Source organism: Octodon degus, unplaced genomic scaffold (genome assembly GCF_000260255.1).
Source record: "Octodon degus isolate 3935 unplaced genomic scaffold, OctDeg1.0 scaffold00031, whole genome shotgun sequence".
NCBI lineage: Eukaryota > Metazoa > Chordata > Mammalia > Rodentia > Octodontidae > Octodon > Octodon degus.
The window spans coordinates 13,420,918-13,446,005 of record NW_004524607.1 but is presented as its reverse complement, the minus strand read 5'-3'; the positions used below and the strand labels follow the sequence as shown (position 1 = coordinate 13,446,005).

General features: G+C 55.2%; 1 protein-coding gene across 4 annotated transcripts in view; it reads right to left on the bottom strand.

The window, feature by feature from the left end:
- Nucleotides 1-25,088, bottom strand: part of Tnrc18 (trinucleotide repeat containing 18) — a 92,620-nt gene that overhangs the window by 48,001 nt on the left and 19,531 nt on the right. For all 4 annotated transcript variants that reach the window (XM_023713464.1, XM_023713467.1, XM_023713466.1 and 1 more), the window contains exons 3-11: nucleotides 19,763-19,918; nucleotides 17,354-17,479; nucleotides 14,900-16,501; nucleotides 8,493-8,595; nucleotides 8,139-8,344; nucleotides 7,687-7,833; nucleotides 7,218-7,408; nucleotides 5,720-6,149; nucleotides 3,324-4,313 (exon numbers count right to left, since the gene is read on the bottom strand). In XM_023713464.1, the coding sequence (XP_023569232.1) occupies nucleotides 3,324-4,313; nucleotides 5,720-6,149; nucleotides 7,218-7,408; nucleotides 7,687-7,833; nucleotides 8,139-8,344; nucleotides 8,493-8,595; nucleotides 14,900-16,501; nucleotides 17,354-17,479; nucleotides 19,763-19,918 (3,951 nt within the window). The remainder of the gene's footprint in view (nucleotides 1-3,323; nucleotides 4,314-5,719; nucleotides 6,150-7,217; nucleotides 7,409-7,686; nucleotides 7,834-8,138; nucleotides 8,345-8,492; nucleotides 8,596-14,899; nucleotides 16,502-17,353; nucleotides 17,480-19,762; nucleotides 19,919-25,088) is intronic.

The window sequence follows — 25,088 nt, the reverse complement described above, 5'->3', positions numbered from 1 at the left end:
GCGGTTCAATCCCCCAGCACCACATGCCAGCCAGCCCCGCCCCCTGGTGGGCTGAGCTGGCCACACACACACACACACACACACACACACACACACATTAAAATAAAATAATAAAAAAAAAAATTAAAAAAAGCCTTAAAAAGGCAAGCTTGGGATCCAACAGCACAACTGCAGGGAACACAAGGAGAATCGAGCAGGGCAATGTTTTTCCACAAGGATGACCATCATGCTCCCTGCAGCAGCAAAGTAAGACTAACAAGGCAAATGAGATGCCTGACAACCTTGCACTGGGCCATCAGCCATCCAATGCCAGGGCCACTGCTAGGCAGACAACCAAGCAGTCTTTTTTTCCCCTCTGTTTTATTTGTTTGAGACAGGGTCTCATCATGTAGTTCAGACTGCCTCTGAACTCATTATGTAGCCCAGGCTGGCCTCCTGCCTCAGCCTCCTGAGTGCTAAGATTATAGATGTTCACCACCTCGCCCAGCTAATCAGGCAGTCTCTAAATACAATGTTTCTTAAACAGAATGCACACTCCATGAGGCTGAAGCAGGAAGATCACAACCACACAGCCTGGACAATCTAGCAACACAGCAAGACCCTGTCTCAAAATAAAAAATTTTAAAAGGGCTGGGATGTAGCTCAGAGCAAAGGCCCTGGGTTCAATCCCTAATACTAGGGAAAAAAAAAAAAAAAAAGTTCTAAAAACCACAGCTTTGGGTTGAAGAGACAGCTCAGCAGTCTAAGTGCCTGCCGGGCAAGCGTAAGGAATTGGGTCCCATATCCAGTACTGCGCACCATGCCGGCCCCGGGCACCAAGCCAGCCACCAGAGCTGGCCACCAAAACTGAATGTGGTAATGTCTATAATCCCAGCACTGGGGAGGCTGAGACAGGAGGATCACTATGAGTCTGGGCTGCATCGTGAGACTCTGTATTAAATATATACATACATACATACATACATACACATACATATATACCACAGCTTTACCAGGCATAGTGGCCAATGCCTGTAATCCCAGCACTCAAGAGGCTGAAGCAGGAGGATCACTGTGAGTTTGAGACCAGCCTGATCTACATAGCAAGACCCTGTCTCAAAAATCAATCAATCACAGCTTTGAAAAATGTTTCATTAAGAATCTATTAAGGGGCCGGGGAGATGGCTCAGTAGAATAAGAGCTTGCCTGGCAAGCACAAGGGTCTGAATTCAATCCCCGGTTCCGCCAAAAAAAAGAAAAAAAAAAAAAAAGAATCTATTAAGTGAACAAACAGTATGCAAAGCACTGTCTGCATGATAATCTTCCTTTTGGAGTAAGCATATGTAAGTCTGATACAGGAGAAGGGCTGAGAGCATCCACAGAACACAGCAGGACATCAGCCTCTCCCCACCCTTGCCCGAGCCAGTCTCACCTCAGCCCTAGGGTCCAGTCCTGCTTGGGGCACTAGAGCACCTCACTTCCCTGTGCTGAACAGAATTCACTGCCCCTCCTGCCAAAGGGACACCTTTAGGGCCAGGGAGATAGCACAGTAGAATAAGCGCAAGGGCCTGAGTTCAATCCCTGGTTCTTCCAAAAAAATAAAGAAAAATGAAGAAAGAAATAAAGGAACAGCTTTCCTTACCGCCCACCCTACACTGTGCAGTGACCAGCTGCTGTGATGGCCCACCTCTCTAGCCTCAGGATTTGCTGCTCTAAAAAGCATAAACCAGCCAGGCACAGTGTGCTTACAAACCTACAAACCCAGCACATTGGGAGGCTGAGGCAGAAAGATAACAAGTTCAAAGCCCAGACTGGGAAACGGTGAGATTCTGTCTCAAAATAAAGCAAAGGAGGGCCAGGGAGATAGCTCGACAGTCTAAGTGCCTGCCTGGCAAGTACAAGGACCTGGGTTTGAGCCCCAGTACCACATGTTGAGCCAGCCCCATGCCGAGCTGGTCACCAAAACCAGGTGTGGTGGTATACACCCGTAATCCCAGTGCTGGGGAGGCTAAGACAGGAAGATCACTACAAGTCTGAGGTGCTTAACAAGACCCTGTACCAGGGGCCAGGGAGATGGCTCAGTAGAATAAACACTTGCCTGGCAAGTGCAAGGGTCTGAGTTCAATCCCCGGTTCAAAAAAAAAAAAAAAAAACAAGACCCTGTGCCAAATAAATAAATAAATAAATATTTTAAAAACATTTTTAAATAATGCAAAAAAGGACTGCAGATGTAGCTCAGTGGGAAGACCCTGAGTTCAAGCCCAATACTAGGGGGTTGGGTGGGGTGAACGATGCAGTCCCAGCTATTAGAAGGCTGGAGTGGGAGGATCCCTGGAGAGGTTGTTCAAGGCCAGTCTAGAGAACACAGCAAGTCCTGGCTTCAAAATCGTGGGTTGTGGAGTAGATAGTTCAGTGGCAGGAATCCCTAGCACCACTAACACCCCCCACCAAAAACCCAGCATGACCCCAAGTTGGCCTATGAGAGTGAGTCTCGGTGTTTTTGCCAGAGCTCCTAGGAAAGGGGTGGTCTCCTTCCTAGGGCTACTGAGCGGAGCTGAACAGGCCTGGGAGGAGCTGGTGGAGCACTCGGCCCCCCCAAGGTCAGTGAGCTGGCCTCAAACCAGGCATAGAAGAAAGTGCGACAGGGAAAGAGAAGAAGGACAGATTGCAAGAAGAGGTGCAGAGGCAAAGAGACTGCTAAGATTCTGCGCCCTGGATCCTGTCATCCCTGAAGCTGACCACAGCTGCTCAACTTTGACTCCCTAAGCCAAGACATTCTCTCCTCCCTCTTACAAAGCCAGTTTCAGTTAAGAATTTCTGTTCCTTACACTTAAAGAATCTTGCTAATTCAAACACACCTTTGAGGGAAGGAAGGAGAACTTTTACTACCAGGAAACCCAGAGATTGGCTGAACAACAATATGAATGTGCTTAACACTACTTAACTGAAATTACCAAGCTGGCACATTTTGCTGTATTTTATCACAATTGTTAAAAAATTAGGGCCAGGGATATAGCTCAGGAACACAGCGCTTGCCTGGCAAGTGTAAGGTTCTAAGTTTGATTCCCAGTAATGAAAAAAAAAAAAATTAGTATAAACAAGCTCTACTCTGGGATTCTTCAAAGTTAGAAAAACAGATTTGAAAATTTTTTAGCTTTTTGCTACAATCTTACTATGTAATACAGATGGACTCTGAACCTATGATGTAGCCCAGGTTGGCCTCAAACTCACAGCAATCCTCCTGCCTCATCCTCCCAAGTACTGGAATTATAGATATGCAGCACCACTGTTCAGTTTAAAACTTAAAAAAAATCACAGACCCAAGCACCAAGCGCAACACTCACCTCCCACCTCCTGGCACCTCCTCTCGAGCTCCAGCTCCGCGATCTCACTCAGCAGGGTGATGCCCTGCAGGAAGCCCTGCTCCAGGACCAGTCTCGGAGTGGTGTCCAGCCTCTCCACAGCCTGGGTATCTGGGGAGAGCAGTGGTCTGGCCTGAGGCATCTCTGCCGCAGCTGCCAGGGCGTTCATGCCAGCCAGCGGGTCCTCCAGGCTAGGCAGAAGAGGGTCTGAGGTCGCCTCATCCAGGTAGCAGGCACTGGCAGGCACAGGCACAGCCTCCGGGGCCTCTAGGCTGGGGCACTGTCCCTCCCTGGTGGGCAGGTCAGAGTCCGGCAATTCAAGGCTGGGCTGGGGCTCACTCAGAGCAGGCTGTGCCAGGTCTTCCTCAGGCCCAGCCTCGGCCACAGGGGTCTCCATGGGCACATCAAGGGGTACCTCCACTGGCTCCTCCTTAGTCTCTACCAGGGGCTCAGGTGACAGCTGCCCCCCCAGCTCCAAGACAGCTGCGTGGGACTCTCTCCGTGGCAACTCTGCCTGAGCCTCAGTCCCGTCTGCAAAATCTGAGTCTTCAGAGGGCTCTGGGCAGCCCTGCCCCATGGCACCCAGCACCTGAGCCTCCCGCAGGCCACCTCCACAGCTGTCTGCAGGGCTTGCAGCCACCATGGCTTCAGGGACAGGCAGGGCCAGTGGCGACTCCAGCGGTGGCAACTCCGCAGGGCCCTCATCCACATCTTCCACCTCAGCCTTCACCTCCCGGTCAGCCAGTGGCTCTTCTTCTGGGGCCTCTTGTAGCGGCTCGGGGATCTTAGAGGGTGATAGGCAGATGGGTTTGTCTTCAGGTGAGAGGTCCAGGCGCTCAGGGCCATTGGCTGAAAGTGGCACATCAGGGGCTAGGCCATCAGCATCGGCAGCTGCTGTGGGCTGCAGCAGAAACGGATAGGGCCTCCCGTAGTGTGGTGGCAGGGCTTGGAACGGGTATCTCGGGGAGATATCTGCCAAGAACACCAGGGATCAGTGAGGGGGCCCAAAGGGGGCCAACAGCCTGTGTCCCCACCTGTTCACCTCCCAGGATAGAGAGCCAGACTACAGTCATGCTCTGCCTGACAGGCTGCAGAGCTGGGAGCATTACCAAATGATCTGAGAAATGCCAGGATCCATCCATACACCTGGCCTCAGTCAGAGTCATCAATGAGCCACCACCTGGTCCCTAACAGTTATGGGGTAGGGTCACCCACAGCTGCCTCTCCACCCTTCCTCCCTGGGCACCCAGCATAAGACTGGGCAGAAGCAAAGCCTTTATGAGTGCCACAAAGACCTGAACCTCATCACCTAGCCAGCGTGTCTCGGACTCCCCTGGGCAGGAGAATCTAGCACCCCACTCCAATGACACAGACACTTAAAACATCGAAGTGACATAGTTCTGTTGCCCACCTGCAGCCAAGCCTGAGAACAGGACATGCGTGGTAACTACCATGGTTCTAGGCCCAGCCCAGAGTGGCCAGGTCATGAATGCTCAGAAAGAACCCAATAAAGAGGGAAGAGGATTCAGAGCAACCCAGAAGTCATACTAAATCACTCCAGAGGTGGACAGCCAACTGTCTGAGCTCACACAGCACCAGGACCAAAATCCTTGTATTAGAACCCAAGTCCCTGTGAGTTAAAGAGCACACTCATTTTCCAGCTTCTGGAAAAGGACACACGCTCAGCCCCAAACCACCTGCCGCAGGTCCCAGCAGACACGTGGGGCCAGCAGAACCGCTGCCCAGAACGGGCACCTCTGCGCTGCTACTGCTGAAGGCGAACAGTTCTGCAGTCTTGTTCCATCGGGCACTCGGGACTCCTCCTCCTGGAGCAAGGGCTAATATTCTGCCTATGTCCATGGTACAACCACTGCCGACTACCTCTGTGTATGTGAAGTCAGGCGGGAGGCCTGGCACACAGCAGGTGCTCAACAAAGATTCGAAATGAGGAAAATTTGGCTAGGTAGAACACACTTAGAATCTCAGCCCTTTTGAAGGCTGAGACAGAAAAATGAGTTCAAGCCCAATCTGGACAATGTAATGATTCAGTGAGATACTATCTCAAAATAAAAAATACAAAAGAGCCAGGAATGCAGCTTAGGGCAAAGGCCCTACATTTAATCCCCAGTAATGGAGGGGGAAAAAAAAAAAAAAAAAATCACACTAGGCATGGTGGTGTACTCCTGTAGTTCTATCACTGAGGCTGAAACAGGAGGATCACTATTACGAGTTTGAGGCTAGCCTGGGTTACATAAGCAAGTTCAAGGCCAGTCTTCACTATGTAGTGAGCCCTTGCCTAAAAAAAAAAAAAAAAAATTCATACTGATAGGATCTGTGTGTCCCCAGCCACAGCTGGCTCAGATGGCCTTCAGTTCTACCTGAGAACAGGGCCTGGAAGGGGCTGGGGGCTTCCTTCTCCAGCTCCAAGTCCTTCTTCTCCACCACGTTCTCGGGGGCCTCCTCCTTCCGGGTGAGGCCGGGAGTGGGTGGCGGTGAGGCCGGAGGTGGGCTGCTAGGGAGGGAGCTGGGTGTAGCAGGGTAGGCATAGGCAGGTGGCTTGGCCACATCCTCCAGCTTCTGGATGACCTTGGCCTTCAGAGCAGCCACAGGGGAAGCACGGGGCGATGGCGGTGGGCTCACAGCCTTGCCATAGGCACCTGCAGGGCCGGCAGCCAGCCCAGGGGGCTTGCGAGGCAGCAGCCCCGGGCCCGCGGTGGCCAGGCCAGCCTTGCCCGAAGCTTCCAAACTCCGCTTGCTCACTTTCTCCTCCATCTCAGCCCGCTGCTCCTGGGCCTTCAGCCGCTCTTGCTGCAAAAGGGGCAGTAGGCAGGGTGAGTGTGGCCGGCCCTGGGGTCCCCCCGCCTGGGGGAGTCTCAGAGGCCAGGCCTGAGGTCCAGGCCACCCACCCACCCACCTGGCCTGAGACAGACATTCCATCACAGTGCTCGCATAATAAGCACAGGGTTCTATGGAATCCGAGCTGGCCTCCAGCCCCTTCCCCAGGGCAAGTGGGGACCTCCACCTGGACCCCTATGGGACCCTCAAGGTGAAGCAGGGGGTTCCTAAAGACAGCCAGCACCTATACTGCGCTAGGACAGCTGCCCCCAAGAAGCACTCACTGCACTGTTGCCATGCACCCCCCCCAGGACAGAGGAGCCCGTGCTTGGGGCCAGTGACAAACGGGTGGAGACGAGGGGGCAGCTGGACCATGAGCAGAGCTCATGTGGCCAGCAGTCAGCACACTGGTCAACCAAGACTGGCCGCCCTGCCACCACCAAGCCACCATCAGCAACCCGGGGTCTAGCAGTGACCAGATCTCTGTTCACTCAAGGTCACGTGCCCGGGAACCTGCAGGCAGAGCTGCAGAGCTAAGCTCACACCCAGGGCCTACTGGGCCATAAAGCTGCCTTCTCCAGCCAACAGGGTCACAGCCCAGGAGAAAGGGGACGAGAAGCCAAGCACAGCTCTCCCAGAATGCCTCAAGGAGAAGTGAGGACTGTTGGCCCGGGGAGCCCAACCCAAAGAGGATGCCACGGACCTTGTCCCTTGGGATCAAGTGAGGCCTAGCCTCGCCGAGAAGGGAGCTCAGGGCCCTGGGCCACCAGCAGCTGGGCCTTCTGAGCCTGCTGAGCAGCCAGCCAGAGAAAAGCCCAGACCTCCCTCCCTTCCCAACTCCCAGGCTACAGGCTCTGGTTTCCCCCCGGGCTCCCAGGGCCCAGTACTCTCAGGGTCCTTGTGAAGCAGCTTGCTCTGCTCGAGGGCCATCCCTCTCCCTCTCTGCTCAGAGGCTGCCTCCTGCAGGAAGCCTTCCTGGACTGTACCTCTGGGTCCTCTGCCCTCACCCCACCCTGCATCCCTTCTTCGCAGCCAACTTACCACTAGCTGGGCGCTGCGCTGCAGCTCCAGAGCCTGGGCAGCCTGCTGCTGCAGGTACAGGAGCTCCTGCTGCCGCAGGAAGTGCTGCTGCGAGAAGAGCTGCAGGTGCTGTGCATGGTGCAGAGGGCTGCGGCCCGGTGGGTACAGTGCTGGCCAGAGGGGTGGCACAGCAGCCCGCTCCATTAGCTCAGCTGCCAGGACATAGCAGGGCATCACCCTCAGCCCACGCCTTCCCAGCCCCTGGCCCCAATTGTCCCAAGGGCACCACCATGAGGGACCCCCAAGGTCTGGGATACCTAAGCCCCCAAAGGTGCCAGGCCAGGCTCTCCTTTATGGGGCTTCTACATACAAGTTCTCAGAAACCAGGAGCCCCAAAGCCTGGTCCTGTGGGTGCCACCAAGGTCAGGACTTTTCTCTGAGCCCCTTCATCCCCACTATATTCTACAGGGCCAGATACTGTGTCGCTTACCAAAATGAGGCAGGTGATCGCTGGGGATGACCACCAGCTGGCCTGACTGGGGGTCCCTGACAAACTGGTAGGCCGATGGCAGGGAGGCCCCCAGGCCAGGAGGGAAGGCAGGTGCCATGCCCTGGTGCAGTGAGGGGGGGCCCAAACCTAGGAGGAGGAACCACAGTGCACATTAGCGCTGGGAGGCCCCTGAGGATGCATCATGGGCAGCCCCAGCTCACTCATCCCCAGAATTCAGTGCAGCCCCCAGATGGCCAGCTCCCTAAACCCTGAGCCTCCAGGAAGGAGCCATGGGCATAGGGCCCCACGGCCCACTGCAAACAGCCCCACTAGGCATGGTCCTGGTGGGCAGAAGACAAGAAGCCAGGCCCCAGCAGAAGGAGGACAGGAGCCAGCTCTGAGCCCCCGCTACCCCCCCAAAATAGTAAGAGGACTCTCGAACTCCTGCTCACCATAGGGATGGCTGGCAAGCCACATGGATGTGCTGCCTGAGCGGGGCAGCCAAGGGTGCGTGGCCAGGTGGGCTGCAGGATCTGCAGACCAGCGCCCTGAGCCTGCCAATGCCGGGCCCCCGGTCACCATGAGGTTAGGGTTCAGTCCATTAGGAGCACAGGTGGTAGGGTGCAGACGGGCTAGGTCAGCCAGCTCCTTACTTTCTCTGGAAGGAAAAACAGAGGCTTCAGGAACAGCTCAGGCTGCCCAGAGACAAGAGAAAGAGATGTGCCAGGGCCATGGTGTCCACAGTCAAGACGCCAAGCCCACCTGGGGACCCCTTACCCCCAGGACCCCAGACCCCAAGCACTCACCGGAGCAACTTCTCCTGGTCCCGGTCCAGTCGTCCCCCAAGCAGTCGCTCCTCCCGGTGCCTGGCCCGGTCCTCTGCACAGTCCTCATCTGCCCGGCCATGCCCTGGGGGCCCAGGCAGCAGTGAGCCCCCATGAGCCGAGTCATAGTGTTTGCCCTGCGCACAGCCTTGCGACCCCCTCCCCCATGGCCCTTCCATGACCTCAGGACCCCACTCCCCAGGGCTGTTTATGCCCATTGCACAGCTCCTGGACCCCAAAATGCTATACCCTATGGCTCAGCTCCTCCAAACCCTACTCAGGGGTCCTCTGTGCCAGGAAAACTTTTCTGCAGCCCCAAAGTCTGCCAGTCACACACATGATTAACTGTGGCCAGAATGAAGCCACTAGCTGAGGAGACCATAATAAAGCATAAGAATCCTATTGTGTAATAGAGCATGTCAGCCTGCCTCGGCCAACGGTCAGCACCCCAGGACACAACCATCAAGTACCCCTTCTCACCTCTTCTCAGAAGCTCCAACCAGGAGCTTCTAAAGGGCTGAACCTAGGAGATACTCGGGTTACCAGGTGCAGGAGGTGGGGACCCACCAGCCCTAGAGCAGAGCAGAGGAGCCAGAGCACGGGCACAGCCATGTGCCACATACCCTCATGGCCAGGAGACCAAATGTCAGGACAGCTAGCAGCCTGGCACAGGGGTGGCCCATTGCTGGGATGGCTGGAGGCGGCCAGGGCAGCTACCTGACAGGAACCTCAGAGGCTACCCAGAGCTCTCGCAGTGGACCCAGGACAACCTGGCTCTGCCACTTGCATCTGACCAATGAGCAAGTATCTGGGGAGACAGGGAGAGTGGAGAGCTACTGTGTCCCATCAGAGGACACAGGAGGCATATTCACAGTAAGGTGCATCCCTGGCTTCTTGCTAAGCCATTTTCACACAGGCTGTGGTGAGCAGAGGCTTCATGTGGCTGGTGTAAGGTCACATGACCAGGCGATGGAACAGTGAGGGCACAGAGAGCAGGGGAAACGCCACAGAGCTCCGTATGGGGACTGAGGAAGAATGACAGGACAGGATGGGGCCTGCCCATGGATCCCACTGAAACTTGCATTCTAGCACCCATGGCTGCACTGAAGAGTGAAGGTGAGGTCTCAGGTCCCCTTCTCCAGGGATATCAGCCACACAGGTCCATTGGTCCCCACGCACTGGCCACCCTCATGCCCACTGGTCTGGACTCTGTGCACTGTGTTCTTGGCACCCTCAGAAGTCCATAATTTCAGGGCTCTCCATCCCCAGCATTGCCTGCTACTAGCAATCTGTCTACAGGCTTGTCCCATTTTGGGGCACCCACTGTCCCCTGGGTCCCCAGGGCTGAGCCCTGCCTGCTCCCTGCAAACAAAGGAGGCATCTTGAAGGACACACCTGTAACATGGCCCCTGCACCTGACTATGCTCCAGCTCAACCTGCACGGTCCTGTGGCCTCTGAACCCGGCTTATGCTGTCAGTCATGGAACCAAGGCCCTGCCCTGGCCTGCTGCAGTGGCCCAGCCTTCCCACGGAATGGCTCCGTATCTCTGCATTTCCACCTCAGGACCACACACACGCTGCTCCCTCCGCCCAGACCTCTAGAAGGCCCTTCCTGACCACCTCCCTCTCAGCCCGGGCCACAGCATTCAATTCTTCTGTTTTCTGCTGGTTCACCATCTCCTCTGCCAGACTGTACGCAGCTGTCAGTTCTAACAGTTCTGCTCCTGGCTGTCCACCTCTCCCCTACACAATCCCTGGCGGGGAGGACGATAAACAGGTAGTCAGGGATGGGCTTATGTAGATGTCTCCGGAAGAGTGAGCTAAGCAGTACGAAGAGCAAGCGCAAAGGCCCTGAGGCAGGAATGTGCCAAGGAACAGCGCTGGGCCACAGGCAAGAAAAGGAGCAGGAGAGGAAAGCTCTAGGGGCAGCAGTCTCAGCCATGAGCAGAAACAGCGCTTAGGCTCTGTTAGGTGAGGGCAGGTCTAAGCAGAGCAATGTGAACAATGTGTTCTGACTTAGGCTTTGAAAGCTCCCTGGCCTATGGAACAACACCCAAGAAGACCACTCGCCTCTATGACAAGCAGAGGATGGGGGGCCAGGTGTGCACATAGCCCTTTCTCAAGAGAGCTGTCTGCCTGGCTGGGGGCACAGCTGCTCCAGGGAACAGGTAGGCGGGACACAGGGCTAGCCAGGCTGGACACCCAGGGTCAGATGCAGTACCCTGCTTGAGGCTTAGCTGGGCAGAGCTCACATTTTCCATGCCTCTGCCACAGGCCCTGGCAGCACCAGAAACCGTGGTGGCTGGTGCCCTGCTCACCTCCACCTTCTCAAGGAGGAAACTGAGGCATGGCAAGACAGCAAAACCTGCTGGGGTCCCATAACAAATAGAGAGACAGGGCCTGGCACAGGGTCCGGGCAGGTCCTCCTGGCCACTCAGGGAAAGGGGCTCTGTGGAAGCATCACTGTACCACCAGGGCCCATCGGAGGGGGGTGTCCCTGTCCCTTCCCAGGTCACCAGTTTTCACTTCTCGGCCATGACAGGCCTAGAGCCTTGCTGCAGCTCGGTTCCCATGGCAACCCCCACCTGGATACCACCTGGACATGTGACCAACTCATCGCCACTAGCACAGCTTATACTGCCGCAACACAGGCCCTGCACCATGTGAGACAGAGGCGACAGGCTGGGGCGGGGTGGGGGAGACAGGCCGTGGCTCAGGGTTCCAACTCAGCCCCACCTTGTCCCCACAGGCCTCAGGCTCCCCATCTGTAAGTAGGGAGAGCATCAGTGCCTCCTCCATGGCACAGATCCTACAGAGTTGCTGGCACATGGGAGCAGCTGTCTAGGTGGCGGTGGCAGCTCCTATTGGCTGGGCCTCTTGGGCATGGGGCACTGGCTATGTGAAGTAGAAGAGCCTCTAGGGGCAAACCCTGTCCTGCAGGTGCAGCCTGGGGCTCGTCAGGAGGATCAGGCTACAGACAATGAACTATGTCCCTGACTGCAAGCGGGGGGCCTGCTGCTCACGAAACGCCTCCTCTGTGCCCATCAGCCCTCCTGGCACTGAGCAGACCAGACAATTCCAGGCCAAAGGACTCAGCCTCTTGTTCAAGATCACATGGCTACAAAGGACCATGCCAGGATCAGAACCCATAGCAGGATACAGCAGCAACAAGAGCTCCTTCCAAAAAGTAAGACGGAAGCTGAGGAGATAGCTTAGCAGTCTAAGCATCTGCCTGGCAAGCACAAGGTCCCAAGTTCAATCCCTGGTACTGCATGCTGTGCTGGTCCCAGAACTCAGGGCACACCATGCCAACCCCAAAACTGGGTGTGATAGTACATGCCTGTAATCCCCACACTGGAGCTGAGACAGGACGATCACTACGTGTCCAGAATGTGCAGGGAGACTGTATCAACAACAAATACATAAATAAATTTTTTTTTAATTTTTATTTATGTGTGTGTGTGTGTGTGTGTGTGTGTGTGTGTGTGTGTGTGGCCAGCTCAGCCCGCCTGGAGGCGGGGCTGGCTGGCATGTGGTGCTGGGGGATTGAACCGTGGTCCCTTTGCTTTGCTAAGCTTGTTCTAAGTAGGTGCTTTAGACCACTGAGCCATCTCACCAGCCCATAAATAAATTTTTTAAAAAATTTTTAAATCAAAAAGTCAGACAACATATGCTGGGTGTGATGGCAAAAACCTATACAATCCCAGCTCCCTGGGAGGGTGAGGCAGGAACATCACAAATTCGAGCCCAAATGCAAAATACAAAATAAAAATGGCTAGGGATGGAGCTCAGTGCAGATGCTAGGCTCCCTTCCCAGGACTGCAAAAATGAGACAGTGAGACACCCCAGAGACCCAGGCGACTCAGGCTGGAACCGGATGGCAACTGGCTGGCAACAGCCCCATTTGTGCGCCCAGGCACTGGGGGTCCCTGCCTAAGGCTACTCAGCACAGAGCCCATGCCACCACCTCATACAGAACTTGGATTAGGGAAAGGGAGACTCTGGCCACCTCCTCTCAACCATCAGCAGCAAGACAAACAGGGCCTGGCAGCTTCCCCCAAGTCCCAGCATCTCACTCAAACCTCGATCATGTCTACCACTCTCACTAGTGCGCACCCACAACCTCTTCTCCACGCACACACCACCTTACAGCACAAGTCTCTTGGGCACAGTGGGCATCCTGGACTCCAGAACACGCTCTGAGATCAAGACCCTGAACACAGCTGCCACACAGCATCATAAGCCATGAGATCAGCCCCCCTTGGGGCCACGAACCCAAATCATTTTCTGAGGGCATTTACCATCAAGTGGCTACTTCCAAACAAGAGCTGCTGCTCGCCATCCCCTTGCATCCTAGAATAAGATGGGTGCTCCTGCAAATCCCCAGGCTCAGAGCACAGGGCTCCCCAACCCCAGGGCTCTCTGCACAGAGCAACAGCCTCAGTCAACAAACATCCACTAAGCATCATTCAGCCATCTGTGCTGGAGGAGAATTCTAAGGCACAGCACACAGAGCCCCAGCTCCTGACTCAAAAATCCCTCAGGGAGGCAACTCCTGGCCCCTGAGCGAAGGGAGGGCACTGTGGTGGGCAGTACAGAATGGGACACAGAGGGATACACCAAGACTGGTTGGATAATCAGCTTGGTATAAAAAAGATCCCACTGGGCAATGTAGCTGGAGAGACGAGGGTCCTAGACCCCACCCCTAGGTTAGGCAGTGATTCCGGGTAGGGCAACTGGGAGGGACACTGAGACCAACCCCAGCAGCTGCTGCACATGTAGGGACAGGGGGCTAAGACAACAGTCTCACAGGCAGCTGTGGAACAGACACACCAAGCTGCTCAGAGATGGCTTGGGCCCAGAAGAGGGAGAGAGGTGGCCTGGGAGATGGGCACACAGGTGCCTGGGCAGTGGCAGGAAGGGGGCTTTCAGGGGTCCAGGCCAGACCAAGGATGGGCATGGAGCCAGGCCAGAAGCTGGCAGCTGGGGACAGAGGCGGACATGTCCCTTTCCACCCTTTCCTAGCCTGTGACCCTACACCATGGCACACATACCCAGTCTCAGTCCCCAATCTGCAGATAGGGCACTCAGCTCACCAATGAACTGGGTTCTGGGCACCAAGTTCCATAGCTACACCACAAATACCAAGTCTCAACACCCCAAGAGAGAGTACAAGGAAAACCAGCCAACTAACCACATTCTTAAAAAATATCCAACCTCACTAGAAACTCAACAGGCACCATTTCTTACTAAAATTAGCAACTGTTTGTTAATTTTATTAAATCACAATACCAAGGCAACTATAAAGCATAACAGATGGGGCTGGGGGTGTAGCTTAGTGATAGAGTGCTTCCCTGGTGTGCAAGAGACCCGGAGTTAGATCCCAGCACCACCAAAATATTAAATAAGTCAGATGTACTGTTGCATACCTGCAATCCCCCTGAACTCTGGGAGGCTGAGGCAGGAGCATTGTAAATTCAAGCTCTACCTGGATAATTTAGTGAGACCCTGCCTTGAAATAAAAAAATAAAAGGGGCTAAGGATATAGCTAAATGGTAACTACACTATTCCTAGTAATACTAAAACTAAAACTAAAAATAATGCTATCAAGCACTTAAAAACTAGTCACTTAAGTACTTAGTTGTCAAAACCCCAAAAGAATATAGGCATCCTAATTTCTGCCCCCCACACACTGGCTCATTCACCCATTTATCAACACCTACTGTGTGCAGGTTTTCACACTGGGTGGGTGGAGACCTTGAAACAGAGTAAGTGTGCTTACACTTTCCTAGGACTCAGAATCAAAGGCTTAATGCGAGCCTACTCCTAGGAAGCTCTATTCTTAGAAAAATGACTCAAAACATCACGAAGGCACAATGCACAAAAATATTTCGTGCAACAAACTCAACACAAAACATCAGAGCCGCAGAAAAACTAAAATGCCCACCAGGGAACAACGACCTGAACCACAGTACCTGCTGTTGCGTATTCTCCGCAGCATATCAAAGGCCATAAAAAAAAATGATACTTATAAAGAGCTTGCGATAGCTGGGAAAGAGCCCACACTGTAATATAGGAGCCACGCACAGGCCCAAGATCGTGTGTCTACCAGGAGCTCTGCGGGTAAACGCAAATTGCACGGAAAATGAATTCAGGGAGAGATATAAAAGCGTTCCGGGTGCTGGGAAAACATAATGGTCCTCCTCCTTCAGGCTCCTTTTCTGTACCTTCCACACCTTTCTATGTGCATAATGGGAAAATGCAATAAAAACTTTCAATAGCAGCCACATGGCAAGAGTGGCCCAAAGAGCAGAAACCAGCAGGCAGGGAGAGGAATGGGGATCCAGGCGCCAAGCAGAAGAAGAAACCAGCCCCAGCCCTGCACCTACCTTTGACATTGCTCAGGGAGAGGGACCGATCCTGGTCTGCCAGCCCAGGCCCCAGCCGGCCACTGCCACCACTGTCCTTCTGCCTCGCCACTGCCACGGCAATGCCCACAGGTGGGTGCCGTACCTCGGCCTCCCCTTGAGCACCAGAGCCTTCACGCCCAAAGGTCTTGGCACTCTCGGGTCTCTCTGGGTCCCGCTTCAGCTGCCGGCCACCACTGGCTGCAGGACCCCCAGGGTGTGGGAGTCGGGCCTGGGCACGTGGGGGGCCTGCAGAGGTGGGCGCAGGTTCGGGTTTCATGGTACCCAGACCCCCAAAGGGGCTCTTTTTGCCACATCCGCCAGGACGTACAGCCACCGCCTCTCGAGCAAAGCTGCCGCTGTACTTGATGAGACTCTGCATGGCTGAGGCCTCCCCAGGTCCATGGGATCCCGCAGCCGCGGGGTGCAAGTCAGTGCCTGGCCGAGCACGGGGTAGTGTGCCCCCAGGGTCCAGGTATGCCTTCTTGGAGGCATCGTCCTCGGCGGCAGCACGGCTGGCATGGTGGTGCTGCGCGGCAAGCACGGCCATCTGTGTCGTGGCAAAGTTGCCCAACTCAAAGGGCTTCTTCCACTTGGGCTCAGGGCCCGGGGGTGCGGGGGGGCGCACAGGCTCCAGACCAAAGAGCTTGGTAGGCTGCAGCCCCCCTCGGGGTGCGCGCTCGCACGGCCTCGGATCGGCCTCTGGCTTGAGCAGCTCCTTGGGAGGCAGGTAAACGCGCGGATCCGGAGAGGCGCGCGCGGTCCGGGCAGGGGGTGCATCGGCAGGCGGCGGTGGACGCTTGAGCGAGCGGATGACTGAGTTCTTCTCACGCAGTATCTCCGGGCGCTCGGGCCGCGGGGACCCTGGGGGCGCCTGCAGCACCCCAGGCCGCCCTGCCTCTCGCTCTCGCTCACGTGCCCGGGTGTCGCGCGCCTGCGACGCAATCTGGATGGGACCCGCGCGCTCGTCAAAGGCCTCCACAGAAGGCACAAAGGTGGGCGCTACCACGCGGTGCTCTCGTCCTGGTTCACGAAACACTGTGTAGACGCCAGCGGGCGCCGAGGAGGGAGGTCCAGGGGTCCCCTTTGGGGGCAGTGGCGGCGGTGGTGGGGGCAGCGGCGAGGGGCAGGGTCTTGGCACAGGCAGCAAGGCTTCCGTGCGTCGCAGCAGCCGCATGCTCTCCTCCTGCCTGGCCGCCTCCTTGACCCCCAGCCCCGCATCCGATGTGCCATTGCACATGCCCAGCGCAGACGCCTGCAGTGCACCCTTGCCCTTGGCCTCAGCCAGGAAGGGTGACAGGCGCTCGGCCAGGCGCACGGGAACTCGGTCCGGGCGGCCCTCAGTCCGAGCCTCCTGTGTCAGGTCCACCACGCTGCGCGGCCCCACAGCCTCCTCACGTGCCCGGGGATCCTTCTTGCCAAACAGCGTGGGGTCCCCACTGCGGCGCTCCTTAGTTGTCCCTTCCCGCGTTGACACAGAGCCTTTGGCCTGTGTGCCGGAGGAGTGGCTGCTGGTGGTTCTGGAGGAAGGTGCGTGGGAGTGCAGGGCGCTTGGAGTCCCTGGAGTAGGCAGGTAGAAGCAGTCTATGGAGAAAAGCACAGTCAACGCAGCCCACAACCCATCCCAGGCTGGGGCTCCTCCACCCCCACAGAAAGGCTGCCCTATGTCCCCAGGGTGACAAAGGGCATGCACAAAAGCACTGCCCTTGGAAGGGTAGGCTTTGGAAAAGCTACATCAACCGAGATGAAATCTCACCTCAGCCTTCTAACCTTCCTGTGCCTCAGTTTCTTCATCTGTAAGTGGGGAGAGGCTAGGATTGTTTTAAGGCTGCCCAGGGGGCCTAAGAAGGGGCTAGCCAAAAGGCTATAGGCACCCCTTGAGCCTGTAGGAGGTGGGGTGCTTAATGGTGAGGGCTCAAAAAGACATCTGGGAGCCAACCAAGACCCACTGACCTGTAACCTCAGCACTCTGGGAGGCTGAGTCAGAAGGATCATAAATTTGAGCCTAAACCTGGGCAACCTGGCAATTTAGATCCTGTCTCAAAATTTTAAAAATTAAAATAAAAAGACTGAAGATATAGCTCAGTGTGAAGAACTTGGGTTCAATCTCTAGTACCACATACACAAATAAATAAAGTAAAAACTTCTTAAAAGGCATTTTAGAGCCAGGCATAGTACACAAGCCAGTAATCTCAGCACTTAGGAGGCTGAGGTAGGTGGAACTCAAACTCAAGGTCACCCTGCGCTACACAGCACACCTGGTCTCAAAACGAAAAGGAAAAAGAAAAAGAAAGATAGTTGTAGGGGGTTGCATGCCAAGGGCAGAGGGCCTGCCTATCAGGACGACAGTGTAAACAGCTGGTTAAGGTCCCAGACAAGGCCCCAAAGTTCCATCTCCTTCCCAGCCCCCAACCCCACCCACTCCCATCCACTGACCTTTCTGGGAATCAAATATGCTGGGCTGGCCCAGCTGGCTGAGGAGGGGGCTCCCGCTGCTGGGGGACTCCAGGTGGTTCAGGTGGAGGTAGGAAGGGTACAGCCCGCTTGGCAGGTGGGAGAAGCCTGGAGGAGGAGAGAGCAGGGCTGCAGCACACAGAGCCTCCTGCGCAGCGCACATTCGTTTTCTTGGAAAGCAACCTCGCCAGCTGTGGCTCTGCAGTACTGAGCCCCGTGGCTTAACCCCAGCCCCCAGAGTGACATGTGTACCCCAACCCTGCCACTTAACCACCACTCCTGGCCCCAGGTTTGGAAAAAGGATCAGATTGGATCTGCGGGGAGGGGTCACCGACAGAGCCCAAACTCTCTGCTTTGCCACTGTTACTTTCCTTAAAACCTCAAAACCAACCTGGGAGGTCCAAACTCTTCCTCTGATCCTCCAGAAGAGAGAATTCAGGCTCGCAGAGAACTACTTACCCAGGGACACACAGCAAGGGCCTGGCTTTGGGCCACAGTCTGCAGAACCCTACAGCCTGAAATTCCTAACCTCAGGTCCACCGTGCACCCTGGCTGAGACTTGTTCTTTGTTTCCCAAAGGTTTTATTCATTTATTTATTTTTCTGGTACTGAAACTTGAACCCAGGGCTTCTGTGCCAGTCTTCCCCCCCCCCTTCATTTTTGTGATAGGTCTCACTAAATTGCCCACGCTAGACTCAAACTTGTAATCCTCCAGTGTCAGCCTCTTGAAGTACCAGGCAGATGAATGGTTTTAACAGGCTCCTTCTCTGTTGTGTGTCCCAGCAATGGTCAGTCTCTGTTATGGTTTGTATTTAGATATCCGGCTAAGCCTCTTGCCCTCATAGGCAGGACCTCTGGGAGCTGAGGGGATCAGGAAGCCCCGCTGGAGGAGCTGGGTCACTGGGGGCATGGCCTAGAAGCCTGTCTCCCCCTTGATAGCTCTCTGCTTCCTGCCTACCCTGTGCCATAAGCTTTTGCCCTCTACCACACCGCCCTGCCTTGGAACCAGCCATCTACCGACTGAAACCTCTACAAACCGTGAGGCAGAATAAACCTCTTCTCTTTTAAGTTTGCAGGTGTCAGATACTGTGTCCCAGAGAACAAGCCGGTAACTAAGACAGTCACATCCTCTGAACCTCAGTGGACCCAGCATATCTGGTTGCTGGGATCTCACAGGCAGGAGCTAGGATTCCTCCAGCCTCCTGAAAGGTCCCACCAGCAACACCAGAGTCAGGACCTCGCAGGACCAATAGCAAAGGTGGACAAGGACAGATACACAAGACGCCTAAGAGGGCACATGTGGAATGAAAGTCTGGGAGGCTGGTTGCACAGGTGATAGGGTGCCAGCAAGGGTCCTAATGCTGGGCTTGGGGTCCTAATGAAAACCCCTGGAGGACTCAGGTACCTTGTGTCCCTCATTACTGCTGAGGTCAAGGATGGAAGACCTGTCCCTGGCTTTTTCTCCAGCATAACTTACAAATGACATTAACAATTACCACAAAAGGGGCTGGAGAGATAGCTCAGTAGAATAAGTGCTTGCCTGGCAAGCACAAGATCCTGAGTTCAATCCCCAGTTCTAGAAAAAAAAAAAAAAAAAAAAATTACCACAAAATAAAAAGGTCTGGGGCCAGGAAGATGGCTCAGTGGAATAAGTGCTTCCCTGGCAAGTGTAAGGGCCTGAGTTCAATCCCCGGTTCCGCCAAAAAAAAAAAAAAAAAAAAAAGGGTCTGTCGGACACAGATGATCTCGTCTAATCCCTGACAAAGCTCCAAGGGCAGCATCAGGGCCCTCTGCTATCATCTGTAAAATGGGCACAACAGCCCCTATCTTGACTCTGAGCAGGGCATGAGTTTGGGTGCGCAGCAGCTGGGTCAAACAAGCACCGAATGGGTTTGCCAGAGGAGCAGAAGAGGACTGCAGCATTTGCTCAGGGTCTAGGGGAGCCAGGCCCCACAGCAGGCATCTCTGCAGAGCTACAACCAAAGAGGCCAGGGCCCTGGGTCCCATAGCTCTATAATTATTAACCAGTCTCCCGTGCCCCAAGGGAGGGCTCCAAGTGGTAAGACTCATCACTTTGAAAATAATCATGCAAGTAAATCTGTTGTCACCAGGGAGTAACAGGAAAGGAAGATGCCTGAGCTGGGCCTTGAAAGACAGCAAGAGCCACCCAAAGGGGCTGGGAGTAGGGGGCTGCAAACAGCTTGCATAAAGGCCCTGGGGCAGCAACAAAAGGAAGCACTGACCATCTGAGCCCATGGAGGCTGCTGGTAGCCAGGGCCGGGCCCATGACTGTGGAGAGGGCAAACCTGAGCAACCTAGGGCCATAGAACTGCCAGTCCTGAGGCAATGGCCCAGCAGCCCCTAGCCCCACCCACCTGGCACGCTCCTTACCTTCATGGGCATGGGCAGCCCACAGCTGCACCATGGGCAGGTTGCTGGGGGTCGGAGAGCGGAAGGAGAGATCAGAGGGCAGAGGTACCGGGCTTCCCTGGGATGAGGCCGAGGGCCCCATCCCACTGGCCACAAAGCTGCCCAAGAAGGCCTCGCCTGTAGAGAGAAGGGGGCTGTCAGGGCACCAGAGCCCTGAGATCCCCATCATTCCCCCACTGGCAGGAAGACCAAAGAGACTCCCACACATACACCTCCCCAGAGCTAGAGAAGGCTCTGTGACCCCTAGGGGCAGGCACAGGAGGGGTACGGCCTACAGACCTCGACCCCAGGCCCCAGGCACCCTCGTATGGCCAACCTGGGTCCAGGGAGGACCTTTCTTCTCCCATCTACAGAGGGGAATCCAAGGCTACAGAACAAGGGGGTGGGGCTGGGGAGATGGCTCAGTGGAATAAGCGCTCGCTTCCCTGGCAAAGCAAGGGCCTGAGTTCAATCCCTGGTTCCGCAAAAAAATTTTTTTAAAAACAAGGGGGTGGAGGGGCTCACATTCTGAGCCCCAATGAGCTCCTGACCAGGGAGGACTCCATAGCAGCCCAGCCCACGAGTTTCTAGGTACTCAGCTGATCCCGTGCCCATTTCACAGCTGATACCCTGCGCTTGGGTAGATCAGAGAGTCCATCAGCAATCAGATGAGGCAGTGAACTGAGAAGAGGGGATCCCTGCTCAGGACTGACCCTTCAGACGACACGGCCCTGGCACCAAGACTGTAGTGGTTGATAGCAGCATGGAAGGAAACCCGGCCCACACTTCCTACCACACCGCAGGCAGCAGGACACCTCTCGCTGCCACCCAGGGCTTCTTCCTCATCAGTGCCTAATGCCTCCATGGCCAACAGGGCAGCCTGTAGGCCCCAGGGAGGGAGGGGCAAGGGCTTCCCCTCCAGGCTTCCACTGCTCATCAGCAGAATGGAGGCCTAAGTGCCTTCCTTTGAGAGCAGCAGGGAAGAAGGAATGTGCATTCGACATTGGTTTTTATGAAATAATAAATGACAATGACAATAGTGGCAGCAACAAGCTCTTGTCCCTCCCTGAGCACTTGGCAGGTGAATCCAAGTCCCCCCCAACCTCACTGCAGGGGAGGCTGTGGCCCCTAAACCCATGGCAGGCACAGAGGTCACCAAGCACCCATCAGTCAGCCCTCAGAACTTCCCCTGGACCCAGAACCCCTAAGTCCCAAAGGCAGGCACAGTTTGCTGGTAGCACAGATGTGACTTACTAGGGCCCTAGAGTCCAGCATACAGGCACTTGGCACCCAGCTCAACCACAAGTCCCCAGCAGCTGCGCAGGACAGGGCCTGCACACCACACTACCAACCAACTCCCAGAGCCACTAGGGTCCCAAAATGTCAGCGTACTACTACAAGGTGCACGTGGGGAAACTGAGTTAACAGGCAAGGCCTCCACCTGGGTGTCCCAGGGTCATGCCCTGGGAACAAAGGCCCCATCACCACAACCCCTGGCAGGCCGCATTCCCCACCCAACCCCTCACCTAGATCCAGCACCTAGGCCTTGGGCCCCAGGGCCACGGGGGCTGCTCAGTGTGTCCATGCGACCAGGCCAGGCAACAGGGCCTCTGGGCGCTACTGAGCCCTCAGCTTCCTCCTCAGGGTGGCAGGCAGCAGGCCCGGAAGCCACAGCCAGGGGTTTGCGCAAGGGCTGACATCAGCCGCTAGCTCTTCCTGCCCCAGCTGCACGGAAGCCGTGGCTCAGCTCAGCCCTCCCTGGGCTTGTGAAAGCGCCCAGCAGCACCCCAGGCCCTGAAGGACGTTGGGGCCCGGATGCCACCAACGGCTCTGCCACAGGTGCCCAACAGCACTGAAGCTCCCTGTCCCAAACTTGTCCCAAGCTAGGCAGGGAAGAATCCCTGAAACCTGTGCTCTTTGGGGCACCCACCTACAGCTCTAAAACGGGGCATATGGTACCTCAACCGCAGCCCCAAAACCAGGGACAGTCTGCTCAGAATCACTGTCCCCATCTACTCAAATCAGATAGATTCAAAGCCAATCATCTTCACCTGCTCACATCCCTGGTCCCACCTCTACTGCTGCCCTCAGTTCTTTTGGGGACCTGCACCCCATCCCAGAGCCCTTCTTATTCCTACCTGGTGGCCTTCCCTGGGCCTCAGAGAAGTCCCTGAACACAACATGATACAAGCAGGGTCCACCTGTGACCACCTGGATCTGACCTCTCAGCCTGACCACATGTGTAACATCTGTCTCCACCCCACCCAGGACTACCATCCTGATGGGGGGACTCTGCCTTGCACCCCTATGTGTCCTATGCCCATGGCCCAGTCCCCAAGAGGCGCTCCACTTCTGGGCTGTGAGAGAATCAGTTCCAATTCTCACAGGGCTGGAATACAAAGACACAGATTAGGATCCAGGACAGAAGGGCAGGGCAACCACAACCCACAAGCTAGTCTTGAAAAAACCCAAGGAATCAGGTACAGTGCACATACTGTAATCTAATCCTAGCACTCTGGGAGGCTGAGGCAGGAGAGCTGCAAGATTAGACCCAAAGTGGGAAAGCCCTGAGTTCAATCCCCAGTAAAGAAAAAAAAAAAAAAAAAAAAAACAGGTAACACGAGAAGCCACATGCCAACCAGACTGCACAGCCCAGGTTTCCTGGGGCAGCACCGAGGTAGTAGCCATCCCCACCACACATGGCCAGCATCTCCTGACTGTGATTGAGCCCCACACCAACCCACGCTCCTTTCCCCATCCTATGGCTGCGGGCACCCACCTCAGGGACTAAGCAGTGGTTACCAAGAAAAATGTAGGGCACAGGGACTCAGGGGCAGTGACAAGCAAGCCCAGGGTTCACTGGTCTATCCCTCTGAGAAAGCCCAAGGCGCATGCGGTGGGGGGGGGACTCCCTCTGGCCCTGGGCTGAGCTGTGACCTGGCCTTCCTACTCTGGTCCTGGACCGCCCCCTGGTGACTGCAGCCTTCCTCTGTGCCACCTGTGTACCCAGTAATTATCTCATCTGACACCTTAGAAGCAGAGACCAATGGCCCAGTGTCAAAATCTCTAGCACAGACATGTAGCAATAAATTACCATCCCCAACGATGCCAACAGTGGCAGACGGAACTCACGGGCACTGCACGTGCTTAACCACTTTGCCGGCAGCCACTCCACCTTCCCACGAGCCTTTCTGTTTTTGTTTTGGGGTGTGTGTGTGTGTGCGTGTGTGTGTGTGTGTGTGTGTGTGTCTTTTTGAGACAGGGTCTCACTATGCAGCTCAGGCTGGCCCGTAAGCTCACTTTGTAGCCCAGGATGGTCTTCAACTCACAACAATCCTCCTGCCTCAGTTTCCCAGAGTGCTGGGACTACAGGCGGACGCCACCACATCCAGCTGAGCTTTTCATGCACAGAGGACAAGAGACAAGCCAAGGTCACTCAGGCACACAGCCAAAGGCAGAGTTGGACTGGCTCCAGAGCCCAACACCCCCCATCTAAACCTACAGAACAATCCCACAACAACTTGGTGAAACATCCCCCTCCACAAGTCAGTCACCCTCAACAAACGAAGCAGCCTGTATGTCCATCAGGTGGGGACTGAGGAAGTAAATGACACGCTGCAACACCAGACCAACAGCACCACAGTCTGTCACATTACTGGACATGGCCTCACATGGCTCCTGAGCAAGTGTACTGCAGCTGAGAAACCGCCTTCTTTGTTTTATTACATTTTAATTAATTTATGTTTAATTTAGCAACATTCAGGGCTGGCAGGGAAGGGCGTGGCCAGTCAGTACCTAGGTAGGTAAGGGCAGAGGAGCAGATCCCGGCTCCTAAACCCACCTTCTCTTTTCTCAGTTTCCCTTGGCGGCATGGAACAGAATGTAGCAGCACCTCCCCCTTGAGGCTGATGTAAAGATTAAACGACTCCATATTTGTAAAATGCTCTGAACCTTGGCTGGCAAGAGTGCCATGTGACATCAGCCAACATTGTCATTATTTATAGCTATGAGCCCGGGGCCAAGTTGCACCTCCCACGGTCAGGGTCCAAACGCTGCCACTTTCTCTCTTCAAAAGGCTGTTTGTCCTTCCTTAGGATCAATCGGGGCAAGGCTGGTAGCCAGCCCAGGATGAGCACAATAAAATGTGAATGGTTAACTACAGGCTGTCTGAATTTCACCTCCATTTAAGAAAAACAAAAACAAGAACACCAGCTCTGCTCTGCCTTGGGATCCAAGGCCTTTCCTGATCCCAGCTCACCTTCCCCCACCCTAGGAGCAAAAGAGGCATGGCGTTCCTGTGTCCTGGGTTAAGACACTGAAGCTGGGGGTGGGAGGTGTGCACACACCTGTAACCCCAGCACGCTGGGAGGCTGAGCCCAACTTTGGCAAGTGAACAATTTAGTAAGACCTCATCTCAAAATTTTAAAGGGCAAGGGATACAGGCCAATGCAAATTCCCTGAATTCGACCCCCAAAAGGGCTCGGATATGGTTCAGTGACAGACCTCTTGCCTAGCACGCACCAGCCCTATGTGCTATCCCCAGCACCACAAAAAAAAAAAAAAAAAAAAAAAAAAAAACACCTTTAAGAAGACCGAACATGGTGGCACAGGCCTGCAATCTCAGGACTGTGGGTGGCTGAGGCAGGAAGGTCCCAAATTCAAGACTCACCTGAGTAACTTAGTGAGGTCCTGCCTCAGAATTAAAAATACAGAGATGGGGCTCTAGCTCAGTGGCAGGGCACTCCCGGGCTGGCTCTCCAGAACAGTGACAACAAAAAACAGAAACTGAAGCTCAGTGTGGCTTCCCACGGTGACCCAGCTGGCCACCAAGTCAGCAATGAGCCTGATGCCTGCCCCAGCACACACACAATGGCTCAGATCCCACCACGCCGGGGGTGACACCCCTTCCACATCCCGGCTCTACTTCTGCTACTTCTCCGCCCCAGCTTCCAGTTGTGGCCCCTGGCAAGGAGGAGCTGCAGACCCACACAGATCCCCAGTAGGAAAGAGAGCTTGGGGCTGTCTTGGCAAGAGTGAGCTGGGTCACCCACACAGACACATCCCCCACTACCTCAACATCTCAGCCCCAGACCCAAAACCTTCAGCAACATTTACTCATCCCTGCCGGGCATGGTGGCGCAGCACTCAGGAGGCTGAGGCAGGAGGATCACTGTGAGTTCAAGGCCCGCCTGGCCTGGGCTACAAAGTGAGTTCCAGCCCTGCCTGAATTACATAGTGAGAGCCTGTCTCAAAAAGAAAATTAAGGGGGCTGGAGAGATGGCTCAGTGGTCTAAAGCACCTACTTGGA